This window comes from Zophobas morio, unplaced genomic scaffold (genome assembly GCF_036711695.1).
Source record: "Zophobas morio isolate AGI-343-1 ecotype UQ-CSIRO unplaced genomic scaffold, CSIRO_AGI_Zmor_V1 ptg000006l, whole genome shotgun sequence".
Lineage (NCBI taxonomy): Eukaryota > Metazoa > Arthropoda > Insecta > Coleoptera > Tenebrionidae > Zophobas > Zophobas morio.
This window is the reverse complement of record NW_026972111.1, coordinates 10,733,393-10,751,696: the sequence shown is the minus strand read 5'-3', so window position 1 is coordinate 10,751,696 and position 18,304 is coordinate 10,733,393. Positions and strand designations below refer to the sequence as shown.

General features: G+C 33.5%; 1 protein-coding gene across 3 annotated transcripts in view; it reads left to right on the top strand.

Moving 5' to 3' along the window:
- The window catches only part of LOC135123593 (polypeptide N-acetylgalactosaminyltransferase 5), a 66,777-nt gene extending 61,481 nt beyond the window's left edge, over nucleotides 1–5,296 (top strand). For all 3 annotated transcript variants that reach the window (XM_064048384.1, XM_064048383.1, XM_064048385.1), the window contains exons 8-9: nucleotides 3,866–4,099; nucleotides 4,179–5,296. In XM_064048384.1, the coding sequence (XP_063904454.1) occupies nucleotides 3,866–4,099; nucleotides 4,179–4,343 (399 nt within the window). In that variant the 3' untranslated portion in view covers nucleotides 4,344–5,296. The remainder of the gene's footprint in view (nucleotides 1–3,865; nucleotides 4,100–4,178) is intronic.
- Nucleotides 5,297–18,304: the final 13,008 nt, after the last annotated feature.

Below are 18,304 nucleotides of genomic sequence, written 5' to 3'. Positions count from 1 at the left end.
CTGTTGTGAAAGAAGACTGTGCATATTATGAAAAAAGGCAAAATATAAACCCCGCCCACCCGCCCTATCTCAATTGTGATGAAGTTTTTATTCGTTATGAATCAAGAGGGCGGATCTTAATTGTAAAATCCTTATTTCTCTACAAGAAATTAAAAACATATTTTTAAGTATCGTATATGCCGATTTTGCAATTACCGCCCTTCGGTCTGACATCGAGACGGATCGGTGGAACTTATCTTTGGCTTTGTTTTTACTTAATACATTTAGTTTTCTTTGAACAACACAATACTCAAAAATATATTTTTAATTTCTTGTAGAGAAATAAGGATTTTACAATTAAGATCCGCCCTATGGGTTCATGACGAATAAAAAAATTCATCACAATTGGGGTAGTGCGGGTGGGTGGGGCTTATATTTTGTTTTATTTCCTAATATGTGTAGTCTTCTTTTCACAACAAGAAACTTGAAACATGTTTAAAACGGTAAATTTTTGTAGAGAAATGCAGATTTTGAAGGACTGAGATCGAGACGCATGGGTGTAGCTTACCTTTGGATTTCTTTTTACTTAATACATTAAGTTTAATTAACAACAGAATTATTTAAGGACATGTATTACATGATAATTCCTCGAAAAAATAAGAATTTTGCAATTAAGCTCCGCCTCCGGCTTACGGCGAATAAGAAAAATTCATCACAATTGAGATAGGGCGGGTGGGCGGGGCTTAGATTTTCCATTTTTTTCTTAATATACGTAGTCATCTTTTCATAACAAGGGGGGTCCCAACTGTTTTTTTTTTTATAGAAAACCTTCTCGGGGACCCAATTGTCTTTTTTAAAAATGTAAAACCTACCCAGAGGCGCCAGATGTCTTTTTTTTAATGTGAAACCTTCTCGAAAATCCCAACTGTTTTTTTAACCTTCTCAGGGGTGCCAAATGTCTTTTTTAAGAATACGAAATCTTCTCGGGGGCGCCAAATTTTTTAAGAATATGAAGCCTTCTCGAGGGTGGTCCCAACTCTCTTTTTTAAAAATGTAAAATCTTCTCTGGGACCCCAAAGGTCTTATTTTTTAATATGAAACCTTCTCGGGGGTCCCAAATGTCTTTTTTATGTAAAGCCTTCCCGGTAGTGCCAAATGTCTTTTTTTAGGAATGTCAAACCTTCTCGGGGGTCCCAACTGGTTGTTTTTTATAGGAAATCTTGTCAGGGTCCCAATTGTCTTTTTTATAAATGTAAAACCTTCTCAGGGGTGCCAAATGTCTTTTTTAAGAATGCGAAACCTTCTCGGGGGCACCAAATTTTTTACGAATGTGAAACCTTCTCGAGGGTGGTCCCAACTCTCTTTTTTAAAAATGTAAAATCTTCTCCGGGACCACAAAGGTCTTATTTTTTAATATGAAAAAATGTTAAATCTTCTCTGGGACCCCAAAGGTCTTATTTTTTAATATGAAACCTTCTCGAGGGTCCCAAATGTCTTTTTTTTTATGTAAAGCTTTCTCGGTGGTGCCAAATGTCTTTTTTTAGGAATGTCAAACCTTCTCGGGGGTCCCAACTGGTTGTTTTTTATAGGAAACCTTGTCAGGGTCAAAATTGTCTTTTTTAAAAATGTAAAACCTTCTCAGGGGTGCCAAATGTCTTTTTTAAGAATGCGAAACCTTCTCGGGGGCGCCAAATTTTTTAAGAATGTGAAGCCTTCTCGAGGGTGGTCCCAATTTTCTTTTTTAAAAATGTAAAATCTTCTCTGGGACCCCAAAGGTCTTATTTTTTAATATGAAACCTTCTCGGGGGTCCCAAATGTCTTTTTTTTTTAATGTAAAACCTTCTCGGTGGTGCCAAATGTCTTTTTTTAGGAATGTGAAACCTTCTCGGGGGTCCCAACTGGTTTTTTTTATAGGAAACCTTGTCAGGGTCCCAATTGTCTTTTTTAAAAATGTTAAAACTTCTCAGGGGTGCCAAATGTCTTTTTTAAGAATGCGAAACCTTCTCGGGTGCGCCAAATGCCTTTTTTTTTAAGAATGTGAAACCTTCTCGAGGGTCCCAACTCTTTTTTTAAAATGTAAAACCTTCTATGGGGCCCCAAATGTCTTTTTTTTTAATAATGTGAACCCTTCTCGGGGGTTCCAACTGTCTTTTTTAAAGAATGTGAAACCTTCTCGGGGGTCCCAACTGTCCTTCTTTAAACAAGGCGAAACCTTCTCGGCGGCCCCAAGTATCTTTTTTTAAGAATATTATGTCTTTTCGGGGCTCCCAACTGTCTTTTTTTAAGAAGGTGTAACCTCCTTTACCTTCACGAAAAAGTAAAATTCGGCAAAATCAGATTTTATAATTTTTCAGAGTGAAGCAGTATTTGTTGGACTGTACTGCAGAAGCGAGGGAAGTTCTGTCGAAATAACTTTCGACTAATTTTTTTACTTCCCGACCGTAAGCTAAGGAAGTATTGTAATCGAGTCCATGGACGACTGACTACTTTTAAGAAAAAGAGATGATTCGCAAATTTGATTTTTTGTGGTAAAAAATTCTGATGATGTATTTATGAAAAAATATACAGGTGTTCCATTTGAAAATATAAAGTTGATGTCATTTCCGGTGTTATCGGAAGCTTGAATTGAAGAGTGTGTTTACCAGCAAATGGATTTTCTAGTACGATATAAATTTGTTCAATGAACAAAGGAGCTATTTTCAAAAATAAAAATGTCACAGAGGTTGTATGAAATAAAAAAAACATCATGTGTGTTTAATGTATCATTTATTCACTTTGTTGTCTATATACATATATGTAGTTGATTAGTGTTTCCCGGTTCTAGTCACAGTCTTAAAGGATAAAAAAAATTATTACCAGAATCACGATTACGATTAAACTGTTGATCTTTCCATTTTATTTATTTTAACTACCTAATTGGGAGCACAATTAACTGTTTTCTCATAGTCTGATTGATTCAAACTAAATTTGTTGCTCAACGGCCAATGTTAACCCCGGATCGCAGAGCATATTTTTTTTATGGACGTTTATTTAATAATTTTTTGAGATGACGTTAAATTTCTGGAGGGGATAATTAGATAAATTTTAGTGTTTTGCATCACTACATCAAACTTTGGTTCAAAGATGAAAAAAGTAGTAACATTTCGTTTTATAATGTTACTTTTTTTACGGTAACCCATATGCCTGTTATTAAAAATACATATACCTAGATATACTATGATGATCACTGGTAAAAAATATGTTTTACTATAAATTTCAAGCGAAATTTACTTTATAACTTCATTAAATTTTTAGAGAGGATAAACAAGTTTAGCTTACTGTTTTACCACCCACATGATAATCATAAAATACAAGTATAATTTCACGGTAATCACTAATCAGTCTATTATAAAATCCCCAAGGAACAGATATTATAGAACTGACATTCGTACAAGTTGTAAAACGTCAAGAAAAACATGAAACTAGAGATTCGTGAAAATATCGTGGCAAGGTGCCCCTTGAAACAATGGTTGTATAATTTTAAATCTTCAATCTGTTGTCCAAACGTGTGTACAAAGACGACAACTTTTGAACTGCTTTATATTTCAAGTTTCATACAATTTAAACATGATGAAAAACCTCTGATACTTTTTCTTATTTAGATGTCTTAATAGAAAATAAAAATAAAAATCTGAATCGATTCACAAAATGCAACTATGGAGCGAAGTTTTATGTGAGACATGGAACAACAGCAAATAACTATTTAAAGTTTCTGCTTTCACTTTATATTGCACTTAAATGTAACTTATAATTCGTAGTTTTGTCTAAGAAGAAACTTTGGTTTCAAGAAAATGAATGCCCAAATTAAATTAATTAAAAAGCACTCACATTTGACTGGGTTTTACAGATTCGAAACGTCGAAACTAAGAATTGTCTGGACACCATGGGCCGCAAATCTGGCGAAAATCTAGGCATGACGTATTGCCACAACTTGGGCGGAAATCAAGTGTTTGCCTACACAAAACGTCAACAGGTCATGTCTGACGATAACTGTTTAGACGCAAATCATAAAAACGGCCCTATCAAGTTGGTTAGATGTCACGGGATGGGTGGTAATCAGGCGTGGGCCTACGATGACGTCGTAAGTATCGGTTTAGTTTAACACTTAAGTCTATACCTGCGGCTTCCCCCACTTTTTTAATTTGATTGTTTTATTACAGGAAAAGACGATCAAGCATGTAAATACGGGCAGTTGCCTCCAAAGACCAGACCCTAGTGACATGAATTTGCCACTGTTGAGGCCTTGCAACTATAGTCCGGGTCAGCAGTGGATAATGGAGAGTGACTTCAAGTGGCAAGCGCGAAATCACCACGACGATAGATAGATATGAAATACCATGTTGGCAACGTTATTCCTGACTACTAGTCACTCGACTGAAATTGCATTTACCTAAGAAATATTTATTTTTTTATCGATTTTGTTAACTTTCAGTATTGATTGATTCGACATTCCATTAGGGCCTACTCACGCCGAGGCAGGTAAACCAATTTCAATTTGAATATAAAAAGTGCTTTTCGTTTCCCTCGGCCTGAGGCACTCAAGGCTAACGTTGCCAACTTCTTAGTGATCGTTAAACGATCGTAACTCTTCCTAATTGTAAGACTTTAATAAATCTAAAATGCATATTATACATCTAAAGTTGTTATAACTGCCATTTGTACATATAGCTAAAGACGGGTTTATCCCCGAACAATCGACACCTATCACAAATTAGGTTAGGTTTAGAGGATATGAGAGGGGACGCATTTGTTTTACAGGTCTAACAGGGTTGATTTGTACAACGAATAGATTATACAGATCTGTACAGCCGTACCAAGATATTACTAATGACTTCCTTCTTGTAGTCGATAGCTGAAGAATCGTATAGCATATCAAAATGGTGCAAACTGCAATATGACCGTGCGGTATATCAATCTTGCGACGGTTGTTTTTGTTTATTTAGTAATCGATTTTTATGTAGTGATTGCCATGAAATGACTTTTGATTATTGTACATCGATTGTTAATTTATTAAATAATTTTAAGTGAATTTGTAATTAGTAGCAGCTAATTAGTTCATATTGTTAATAAATCTAGGCGATTTTTACTTAACAGTACTGTAACTTTTAATTAGTTAAGTCTTGTATACATATCCACAGTCTACTAAATTTGTTGTTTTTCCAACAGACCGAATTGTTATACATCAACCAAAATTTTATAGGCGTAGGTGGTGGTGCAATCAATAGCTTGTATTACTCTGAACAAAATTACATTTAATAATAAATTATTTCAAATACAACTTTTTGTTTTTTTATATATTTAAAATTCTTAAGTTTATATTTTACGATCTTGTGATGTACTGAATTCTGACAATATATATTCTAAAAGATGGCCCGTGACTCAATAGTTAAATCAAGAGTAGCAACAGTTAGAACCGGAATTTTGTTAGAAAGTAGTCTTAAGTGGATTTACGTCATTAGAAGAATTAGTTTAGGATGGGTTAAATATACCGTCAAGAACCGACGTTGCCAAATTGTGCTGTGCATGTATACTGTACAGTCTTTGCCATTTCTGTTGGAATACCTACCTTTTGTTGTTCCTAAATTCGACATATTCATATTGTTACCGGCTCGGATCGGCGGCAACATCGAGAAGGACACGTGTCTCAGCTCTGATCGCTCTCTTATTCGTGCGGTCGGGCAACACCTTCCACGGCCGCTACTCGCATATCTCAGCGCCCGATTGGCCGCCGCACGGAGAAGAGCTGAATCATTGATTAAATCCATAACGACATACGTCCGTTAACTCTTTTCGCAGTACTCGTTTCGAAATTAAAGACTCGGCTTCCTACGGTCGCCTCGTTCTGAAACATCTCATCCGTACTGTAAAATTTGAGTTACCGGACCGTATTTATAATAACGTTATTTACTATTTACGTTTTCATTATCACTAACAAGTATTTAAAATAACAAGTAATAATTTGTTTGTATTATTTATTCATTATAATAATCCCATTTATTTATCACAAACTTTTAAACGAAATAAAATCTAACTGACTAGAAAAAACGGCAGAGTTGTGTTAGGCTTATCTGGCAACGTTGTAAATTATCTAAATGCTTACTATGAGATTTTTACACATTTTTTTCGTCGCCCTCAATTGAGTGGTAGATTTACCATCTGTATTGTTGTTGTTATGTGGGTTGCCAATCCACAGGATTGGGGTCCAAGCTATTCGAGGGCGATTGACGGCCAAATGTTGGTGCGCCATCTCTTGTTCGCCGGCCTTTGGTCTGTTCGCTCCAAACAATAGCACGGGTCTATCTGTATGTATTTAATCAATGGCTGAATCCAGGCAGCCGATTGGCTGGTACGACTCGCGACAGCAACCGCGACTTTTTTCGCGTCTTCTTCCTCCGGTAACAATATTCAAGCAATTATTTAATTAAAAGTCGTTCTCAATCAAACGAAATCTGTTACAAATTGCTAAATTTTAAGAAAAATCCACAGGCGGTGTTTTAATAGAAATGTCAAATGGCAAAGGTAATACAATACTGTCAACCATAGATATTGTAGATAATTAAAGCATGTTCAGTGGGAAAAGTCATCAAGTGGTCTTTGCTTTTTTGACAGAAAGAAAAACATATGTGTTTTATCAATCCATACTGTTTTGACACTTCCGCGTAGTCAGTTTGTTGTCATCGACTAAATTTTAGGTTTATTGGACATATGATTCGTAATGTTTACAAAAAATTAAAACCAATTTGTTGAGTTAAAACATGAAACGTAAACACAGGGTGTCACAGCTAAAACTGGCTAAGTATTTTGAGAACGAATAGAGATATCGAAATTGTCGTACCCCGGTTCAAATTAAAAAAGGGCGCCGCGCAAGAAGAGAAGAAGCTGGCCCTTGAGCAGGGGTTGGAGAAAGAGTGACGAAGACCGGGTGGATAGAATGTCGTTTACAGAATTTTAGTATCTATTTATATCCGTTCTCATTAGGTCTCCGAATTTTAGCTGAAGCAGCCTGTATATTGAATATGTTTGCATTTATTTTTTATTCAAAGCACAAAAAATACGAGTTATAGTAATTTGTAATTAAATCAACTAAGTTTGAAGTGTTTCTTTATACTAGTTTGACGGTACATATTTCAAACGAAGAAAATTGCTTTCGAAGTAATATTAGATTGTAGCGTATGATTTTTTTTAATTTGACGTAAGGAGCGGCTGTGGAAACAAAAAATGTGAAAGACGTTGTAGTGACCGAATTTAAATCAAAATTTTCGCGCTGAAATTAATTAATAGCGGCGCGAAATCACATTTGAATAATTTGAATTTGAAAAAAAAAAGAATTCAAATCATAAATCGTTAAACATAGGCAACCAGGTGCACGTTAACGCTTGCTGGATAGTCGGACAATTTAGCGCTAGGGGTTTTTAGTTACGAGGGTTGGTAGAGACCGAACACTGCATGGCGGAGTGTCAGTCTGAATGTGTTTGTGTGAGTGTAATCACGTGGTAAGAGCTAGTTTAAATTAGTTGGTTTGGTAGTTAATAAAATGGGAGGAAACCTTTGTTTAACTACAATCAATCGTAACCGACGTCACCCTGTTGTCCCCAACCCGCGCGGTTAATTTTTGCGGCCTTTTAATCGAAAAATTGCGGACTTCCGTTCAACGCGAAACACGTGCTGTAAATTTGTTTTATTGTTTGTACATTCACCAATTAAGAATCAAGTGAGTTTTTCTTAATCGTCAGCTAGTGCAAACACAGTTTGACAATCAGGATTATTTAAATAAAACACGTGCTAGAAGATTTCATGAAATTCACTTAGTCAGGAAAACACCTTGTCGTTTAATTACGAATAGGTTTCTGGATGCATATACGTAAGTGTTACGTTATAATACTTCTAAATTCTTCACACAAGATTGCTAATAGTTCATTAACGGCAGTTAAATTAACAAAATTCATTATATCGCGAACTGGCGGGGGGTTAAAATAATGTCTTCCTTTCGACAGATAGCATCCTTATTAGCGTCGTTATCATCATTACATCATTGAGGTATTTCCTCGCAACGTTAGAAATTGATTACATCACCGAGGTATTTCCTCTCAACGTTAAAGACTGATTACATCACCGAGGCATTTCCTCGCAACGTTAAAGTTTGTTTACATCACCGAAACCTATTCTCCCGCATCGTGGAAAATTACATCACCGAGACGCTTTTTCCTCGCAACGCTGACTGGATATTTTTTTGTTTATTTATTATGTGTTTTGTTGGGGTAACCAATTCACGATAAACTCTCAAAGTTAATTATTTTAGGTAACCAGTCACTTGGATCATGGCATAATGGAACATAATATAAATTCTTTGTTTGAGTCGTTAATGAAGTGTGGCAAATATTAATGTCATGTAATTTTGTTAGCTTTGCAATTTTGTTTATCTCACAATTTTAACTTCAGTTATTGTCTTTATTGTATAATTTAAATTGAACGCCAACTTTAATGCTCTACAGTTTTAACCTCACGTAATATTTTATCTGCATAAGTTTATTTCACACCAAATCTTTGTTTTTATAAATCTTTGCTAGTTATTATTTATTGTTTAATATTTCACAAAATTGTATGGCGAATTTAACTGTTGTTTATTGCTCTTTTTGAAACTTTAATACTTGTTCAGTTGTCATTAATATCAGAGTCATAGAAAGTGAACATTTAAATTGGAATTGAGGTAAATAACACCGAAATACGTGGCAGAAGCGGAGGGCGCGGTTCCTAGTGCCACCTACACAAAAGATGCAGGTTAGAATAGAGTCAGGGGAATGGCATGGATGCCGTGACGCTGTCAGCTTATTTATAGCTGTGATTTCCAACCACGACTTTGCGAGCGTAACGGTACCCTAGCGCGGTACGTCTCTTCATTAAACGGGGTGCTAGGCGGTAGGCTTGCGATAGATAGAATCACCGTTGTTGACTGCCATAATTTTAAATTTGCCACACGTCTGTAATAACTTGTGTATTTGCATCCAGTTACTTTAATTCAGACTTTGCTTTGTTTTTATTAAATTTGTGACATTCAAATATTGTCTTTGCCATTTCTATAGAAAAAAGTTGTAATATTTGTCAGTACTCAAATTTAAGTTGGCTACAATAAATCTTTTAATCAAGCGCCAAATTTGATTGCTGGATTTCCCCTTTAGATGGCAATACCACAGGCAATACTGATACATTGCTTTAGGAATGATTTTGGTAGCAGTAGACTTGGCGTCTTCACTTCAGGAACCCATTTTATTCTTGATACAACATTTTGTTTTGAATTTTGTCCCAAAACATTCATGACGCACATTAATGTCAATTTCTGATAAATTTTATTACACCAAAATTAAATTAATAATGTGTTTTTTCATATTTCTGTGAATTTTCTCAAATAACTTTTTGAATAAAACAATAAATAATAAAATTGTCATAAAAGAACAGTTTTTTTTTTACTTAAACAACTACAGAAAACAACGATAAAATTTTAACCAATAAACAAAGCACTTAAACCAATCTTGATTGAACACGATAATAAAACCGTGAAATCACAAATTTGTTATATTTATACAACAAATTTTCAAAGTGACGACCACCGTTTCTCATACATGCTTCCCCGCATGTCGAATTAAAGATGTCTATCTTCTGTTAATTTATAATTTGTGCAGACACATCTCTAACACTATTGGTAGGAGTTTGGTAGACTAACAGTTTCATGTGACCCTACAAAATAAATCACAAGGATTGAGATCGAGGGAACGAGGTACCCATAATACTGGTCCATTATGCATAGGCTTCGGATCTTAGGTTTTTTTGTCTTTTTATATCTACTTCAGGCATTGCAGCGAAATTTATATATTTATCCGAATTTAAAAAATTCTGTTTATTTAACGCCCATTATTATTACCTAAAATGCCTAAAATACCGTTAGAGACCTAAAATGTTAATTAAACGACCTAATTGTAAATTTTAAAAAGCTTAAAATAGGATTCCACGACCAACGAAGCGGACATGCTTGCACAATAGAGATTTTCGGTGAATGCATTGCTTTGGCTGGCAGATTGTTTAAAAATGGGTTGTAAACAACGCTCTTGAGTTTAATGGTACGGGTTGGCGTCGTCAACTGACAACGCTGGCCTGCATTTCACTTAGATTATATCCGGAAGGAGGTGAATCTCTGAAAAAGCATTTTATCTTAGAAGTTTATTCTTAGTGATACTGATTGTCTTTGCGTGTTAGTGAGTGTGCTGGGGCCGGTTTTGATTTTTGTACATACAGTAAAGAATCCTCAAAATGCCTAAGGTAAAATCATCCATGAAAGATAAAATCAAATTATGGTTAGGGAATAATTTGGCCACTAATTTTCAATTTCCTTCTTGAACCAAAGACAATGAGTTATTCTGCAAAGTGTGTGGAAAAGTTGTAAGTAAACATTTAAACTACTGAAGCTTCAATTATGTTCACATTTTTGTTTCCTAGTTTAAGTGCGAAAAAAATTCACACTTTGAACAACACTGCAGTGGCGATGCACATAAAAAGAACGAGCATAAATCCAGTAAACAGACTTTATTGAACATTAGTTCCGACAATGATTTTACGCAATTTTGCACCGATTTATGTAGGGCATTTACCGCAGCAAATATTCCATGGAATAAAGTTAGTTGTCCTGAGTTTAAAAATTGTATACATAAATATACAGGAAGGCATTTAGTCTCAGAAAGCACTCTGAGAAAAAATTATTTACCAAAAGATTGCGATATGGTGAGCACTAGAATTTTTATTTAAAAACTTTTTAACATAAATTTTATAATTTACAGGTAATTAAACAAATTAGAAATTCTATTGGCAATAATAATATATGGATTAGCGTCGATGAGACGACGGACTAACAGGAAGATACATAGCCCATTTATTAATTGGAAAGTTATCTTCTGAAGAAGCTGGCCGTCCATTTCTACTAGCTTTGAAGCAGCTTGATAAAACTAATAGCAACACAATCTCGAGATTTATAAACGAATCCTTGGGTGTGCTATTGATAATTTTAAGCATTGAAATTATTATAATTTATTTAATTGTTAATTTGTAGCTTTATTGTGGGCAAAAGGAACTGAACACAAGAAAGTTAAATGGTTTGTCTCCGATGGTGCTTCATACATGATCAAAACTGGTACTAATTCGAAGGTGTTTTATGAAAATATAACACACTTAACATGTATGGCACATGGATTACATTTAGTGTCTGAAACAATTAGACTGAATTATCCAGATGTCAATGGGATAATTAGCAATGTTAAGAAAATATTTTTAAAAGCGCTAATAAGAGTAGAGTTTTATAAAAACAGTTTACCAAATACACCTCTCCCACCTGAACCTGTATTAACCAGGTGGGGCACTTGGATTCAAGCAGTATTGTTTTATGCTGAACACTTTGATGTTTTAAAACAAGTCAGTAAATATATAATGGTTTTTTTACTATCATTCTTATATTGAATATTTTTAGGTTGTAATGTCATTTGAAGCCACAGATGCACAAAGCATTAAAAAAGCTCAAAAATTCCTGAATAAAGTAAACGTTAAAAATGAACTCTTGTACATTAAAACTCACTTTAAAATTATTATTGCTGATGCAATAGAACAATTAGAAAATATAGGTTTCAAATTAAACCAAAGTATGGAAATAGTAGAAAAAGTGTATACATCTTTAAAAAACACACCAGGAAAGGTGAGGGAAATGGCGTTCCAAAAATTATGTTCTCTATTAAAAAAGAATCCAGGATACGATTTTATATGTTCAGTAAATAAGGTAATTTGCGGTAATGGAAATGCTACCAACAATACATACATAAATGAAAAGGTAGATTGTTCAGTATTTAATTTTGCACCCATCACTTCTTGTGATGTAGAACGCACGTTTTTAAAACTTAAACGTGTTTTAAGGGATCAAAGGTGTAAATTTACAATCGAAAATTTAGAGAAATATATAGTTTGCTTTTGTAACTCATTTTAAATACCTGAATTAATATTTTATTTTTTGTTAACTGCGACTTGCTTTAATTTGATCACCATTTTTTTGCGATAACTTAGAATTAGTGGACGTAACTATAGATCGTTTATTTATTTAATCATTTTTTTGTTTGTTACACAAAATATTTGTTTCTATAATGTTTTTTTTAAATAGATATTTTTTTAGTGTATGCTTTTTCGTTGAGCAAATATTTTTCCTCCAGATTTTAACCTAAACTAAGATTTTTATAACCTAATTCGTCAATTTTGGGACCTAAAAATGTCTCCTTTTATTCATTTTTTAACGACCCAAAATCCGAAGCCTACTCACTATTCAGTAACAACAGTAATTCATTAACTAATTTCTTGACAAATATTGTGCTAAACTCGTTTTAGAATTTAACTCACTGCTGGGTTAATCTTCTCTTTGTGGGGTATAATAATCCCAGCAGGTTAGGTAAACGATTCGTAGAGAAAAACAAAACAATATTTTTGAGTATTTGGGTTGAAAGTAATTGCAAAGACTAATTGTAAAAGTGCCTCAATTACTCAAAAAAAGCGATTACTCATTATTTGGATAGGAATTGAATAACAGTAATGAATTACTTGTAATTGAATTACTTCCAACCACTGATTTCTTATTATTATAGTCTCTTATACTATAAATTATTAAAAATATATAAAAATGTGAACCTATTGTGGGTGTATGATTTAATTTGACAAAATAATTGTGTATGCAGAAAATCGTGGGAATGAAAGTACCGGAAACGTTCGATTTGTTTTAATAAACTGAAAATACGTTAATTATTTATATCGAATAAATTTTGGATTTTGTGCATTTTTACATACATCAAGAAGGGAAGACGTTTCGATGACATTCAAAACTCGTGGCAGACGCTTTTAAATTTGAAAAAAACTCGTTACGCAAATAAAAATTCTTTCAAAATTTTGTGTAGCAATTTTATTGAAATAAAATAGAAAAGTGAACAAAACCAAAATCACCAAGATCATGGTTACGGGAGGGATGACTCTGATCAGTAGAGAGCGGATTTATAAGCACAAAACAAATTAAGAATAAGCGCTTAAATAAGCACAACATTTTCAATAAAAAAGTTTTATTTTAAGCAAAAATGCATTAAATAAGCATAACACTTTCATTAAAAAAGTTTTATTTTAAGCAAAAAAGCATTAAAAACATAATCATATTACAAATCAAAGAACACTTCTTAGAACTTTGGATAAAATATTATTACAATAATCCTAGACTTTATATTTTACACACGTATTTCAGTTTTCTTTAAAACAATTTATGATTGTAATATGTTCCAAGTTATCCACTGTAAAATTTTTTCGCCGATCATTTACAATGTGTTTAAAATTGGAGAATGTGCGTTCAACATCCACACTTGTTGTTGTTGGCGCAAATTTGAATTTTGCAACTAATCTTGAATCTAACTCAAAATTTTCCACCTTCTGGCCTTGTAAAACACGAGCAACGTCGGAAAGAACATCGAAACCTGCATTTTTATTTAACACTTCGTCAAGTTTTTGAGATACTCTAGTACCAATATCACCCCTTACTGCGTTTGCTTGTTGTTTAAATTCTTTCACTAAGTTTATGGCATCTACCAACAACATGTTGGGTTTTTCTAACTTTTCTATTACCTCACATACGAATTGATAATTGCTTCTTAGAAAAGCTAGATCTTGTCGCAAATCTTTGTTTTCCAAAATATTTATGCAATATTTAATCGATTGAGAAGAATCTTCGCTAAACTCCGTAACTACTTCCTCAAATTCTTTGATATATTTGTAATAATAAAACGTGGCCTGTAACCATGTTCCCCACCTCGTTATAATCGGCTCTGGGGACAATGGTATGTTTGGAAATTTTTCCTTAAAATGTTGCACTTTTAGTGGGGCTTTAACAAAAATCTTTTTACCATTTGCCACTAATTTATTAACAGTAGGAAACTGCAAATGTATTCCTTCAGCCACTCTGTTTAAACCGTGGGCAATGCAAGTAGAGTGAATTAAATTGGGGTACAATATTTTTAGATTATTCCCTGCTTTCAACATATAACGAGCTGCATCCGAGATCATCAATAAAATTTTATTCGCCGGTACGGCATTTGGCAAAAATAGTGACGTAAGACTGTCATTTACAAATCTGGTAATCGTATTGTCATTTGTTTTATCTAACATTTTCAAACTTACTACATACCCTCGACTAGGGAAATTTTCATTTAAGATTCCAAAAATTAAACTTTCCACGTAACTTTCACAACTATCGGTTGTTTCATCGACAGCGAACCATAAATAATTACCTATCTCCAATGCGATGTTTAATTTCGTTGTAAACTTGCTGAAACACTGGGCCTACATAATTTTTTCGGAGAGTACTTTCAACCGGAATATGTCGATTGCAGTGTTTTTCAACGAATTCTTGAACAGCGCCTTTCTCCAATTTTTTTAAAGGTATATCGGACTGGATCATCATTTTACATAAATCGAAATTAAACTGAAAGTGCTCATCTTTTGTGGAAGTAGATGCAACAGATTCACGTATGGTCTGCTGTTTAATTTTAGAAACTTCAAACATTTTCTTCCTTTCTACATGAAGAGTCGTTCTGACATGTTGCGTCACGTTATATTTTTTATCACTTTGAATCTAAAATAACGTACATATACAGGATTAACAAAGGAAAATAGATAAAAAAAAATTAGTGGGCTTACGTTTTTCATACAAGCTCTGCAGAATATTTTGTTGTTTTCTAATTTTAATTCTGGAAAAACTCTTATCCACTCATCCGGCGTCGATTTTACTTTCGGCATTCTTTTAAAATATCAGTAATATTACCAAAAAGAACTCAACATGTAACAAGGGAGAAGCACGTATAACACTGAACTACGACAGATGCGATAGACTGATGGTTGTGAAATAAACGGTTCATTTACTTAAAAGTTTCCATTAGAAAAATTTTAAGGTAGGTAGTTGGGTAGAATAATCCTTTTTTCTAGAAAATCTTCAACGGTCTTGCCGCAAAATGCCGAAAAAGAACATCTGGTTAAAAGCTTTAATTCATTATCAACGGAAGTAAGGATTTAAAGTCATAAAATCTATGGAGTATTTTTCCAATCCTATAATAAAATTTTATTACCCAAACGACGGGAACCTATTCACAGAAAGGGTCTTGAGTAAGTCTACTTCAATGGTCAAGTTCAGGTACAATGCATACGATACGATACGGCTATATAACAAGTATTTGTCATCCCGACAAGGCCGGTATTTGAACAAAATGTGCATTAAAACTCATATTCGTCGAAAAAAGCATTAAATAAGCATATAAGTTTTAATATGCATAAAATTGAAAAAAAAAGCAAATAAGCATTAAAAAAATGTGTCAAATGACTCCAAATTGTATCATAGTTACAGATATAAAAAAGTTTTGAAGTGCTTACATTTTTCACAAAAAGCATTAAACCTAAAAATCCGCTCTCTATTGATCAGTTTTCAGTATAACGTTCTAGTGCGAGATTTACGAGCTCAACATATATTCATCCTTACGGTGCAAGGCTGTTACATAATTGACCGTATCATCCATCACTTGTCTCGTGACCTGCCAGCCCGGAAGATCAACTCGTTTCACGGAGAAGTGGCTATTCCAGGTGAAACAAAATAAAAAGTTTTGTGAGACAAACTTGAGCTAAAATCACCCTGCTAACGTTGCCGCAATTGACCGATGGACTTCAATTGATTCATTTAATCCATTTTTTATTCAAAAGTTCTAAAATTCATTAAGCTGTACTCCTGAAGTTCTGATCGTTAAATCAATTATTGAAACTGCAAAGCTAAGAAATTTGTTATGCTATACTGTATCAAGATCTTGAAACAACAAGGAATTTACATACGGTGTTGAATTATGCATGAATTCAAGTTACTGGTTACGCCAGCAAGTTTATGTAGTGAACCAATTACTTATAAAGTACGTGCGAAAATAAACGCAACAGACAAATATGAAAATGCGGTTCTGGTGCGCATTTCAGCATTAACATCTCCAAATTCAGCTGGTCGAAAAAAAAACATGCACAAATTAGATCCACATCTTTCCAGTTCACGAGATTATTAATATAACAGATGAAATTTTCAAGGTTCTTTGAAAATGGAACAACGTTTAAAATTAAAAATTACCATAAATGAACTATTATTAACAATCTCGAGTGAGTAGTTATGAAATGTGATATAACGTAATAATTTAAACAAAAACATCCAGAAACTTTAACAAACAAAAACTTAAAGCCTGTGTAACTGGATGTCTTTCTCACGGGCTTTATACAAACATTTATAGGAGTATCGTCAAAAAAATTGTTTTGGAATCACGAACAGTTAAGACTCGTAACATGAAGTGTGGATCGATAAACAATAAAAGAAAGTTAACACGTTTTACACATTTCACTATAAATCCATTAATTAGCCGTGTTACGTGTTACATTAAATTATAATGTAATCATTTTTGTTTAAATAATTGTCTCTTTTTGAAATTATAAACTAAATTTAACTTACCCCTATTTTCACCACATGTTTACGCTAGCAGTGTTACCTACTCAAGAAGACCTAACTCGAGTGACTCTAATTTTCTATCAACCTTATAAATATTCTTAAAAGATTCATGATTATTTTCCGCTTCAATAAAATTCCTTTTTTACCTCCCGAACGTAGGTCTCCCTTTTCCGTCCGCCTGTCTGTCTGTCTGTCCGCCGTCCGTGTGAATTTTTGTTAGACAGATAATCTCCGAAACTACCAGGCCGATTGTTGTAAAATTTTAAATCTGTGATGTGAAAAATATGTAGGTAGATAGTAAAACGCTAAATGGGTTTTAAATTGTATAAAACAACATTAGTCCTACACCTGTAGTTGATGAATCCGTGTTGAATTTTTACCGGAAACATCCACGTTTTTGGAGAAAAAGTCAAAATTATGTAACATTTTGCAATATACTTATGAAACCACCTGCTTTGAAATCTTGTAGACGTTTTAAAAATTTTCGTAAGCATGGTAAGTTTTTAATTGAAATATATTTGTTTATAAACTTGGAGGGTTTGGACTTTGGCTCAAAATTTTTCCAAATAAATCTTACCTAAAGTTGAGTTGAGAGCGTAAGCTAAAGAATTATTGTAACCTATGTAATAAAAATCGATATAGATGCGGACAGACGGCAGATTTTTTCGTACTCTAGGGGTCATGCAACGTCGAGATAACATGAAAGTAGCAAGTCGCCCGATGAACTCGATTACAATAGTTCTTTAGCTTACGCTCGGGAGGTAAAAGTAAGTGGGATGTCGTAGACAAAAAAAAGATCAAAAGTTATTTCGACGTAACTTCCCTCGCCCTTGAAGTACAGCCCAAAAAATCCCGGTTTTTCGAAAAATTAAAACAAAATCTTGCGATTTTTGTTTTCTGATAACCTCTACAAAATAAAAATAAGTATAGCGTAAATCACACTTCCGCAGTTTTTTTGACTTGAATTAATTAATTCATCAAATTTTCGTTTTTTCGTTTCTTCAGTTTTTTGATTTTCAATTTTCCAATTTTCGAATTTTTCAAATTTTAGACTTTGCAATTTTTCGATTTTTTTTTTCGCTTCGGTTTTTTATTTTTTCGCTTATTCGATTTTTTTAATTTTTTGTTTATAATTTTTTTGTTTCTTCAATTTTTAGATTTTACAAATTTTCGATTCTATATCTTCAGTTTTCATTTCTACCCAATTTTCAATTTCCAATTCTTAGTTTCGGCTTTTATTTTCTTCATTTTTACAATTGTTCGATGTTCAGATTCTATAATTTTTGGTTTTTTCAATTTCGATTTTTTCAGTTTTTCATTTCTTCAGTTTTAAGACATGCAATTCTTCGAGTTTTCACTTTAAAATTTTTCAGTTTTTCGATTTTCCAACTTTTCATATATTTCAATTTTTTAATTTGCTGTGGGTATCGTTGGTGATTTAAAAGTGACGGTACGGTTTTGAGATTTTATTTCGTTGTTTACTGTCCGAGGGTGCCAGGGAGAAGAAGGAAGGGTGTTTAAAATGGTACACAGGTAAGCTCGGATTTGAAGAGGTGGAAGTAGGTAAAGAAGGGTTTAGAAAGTTCCAGAAGCGAAAAGAGAAAGTATGAAGAAGTGTAGGGCAGGTAAACGAAGGATAGGAAATATTTACATTTATACAAATATTACGAATGCCCTCAGGTAGAACACCTGATTTTGTGGGAACGGTTGTTC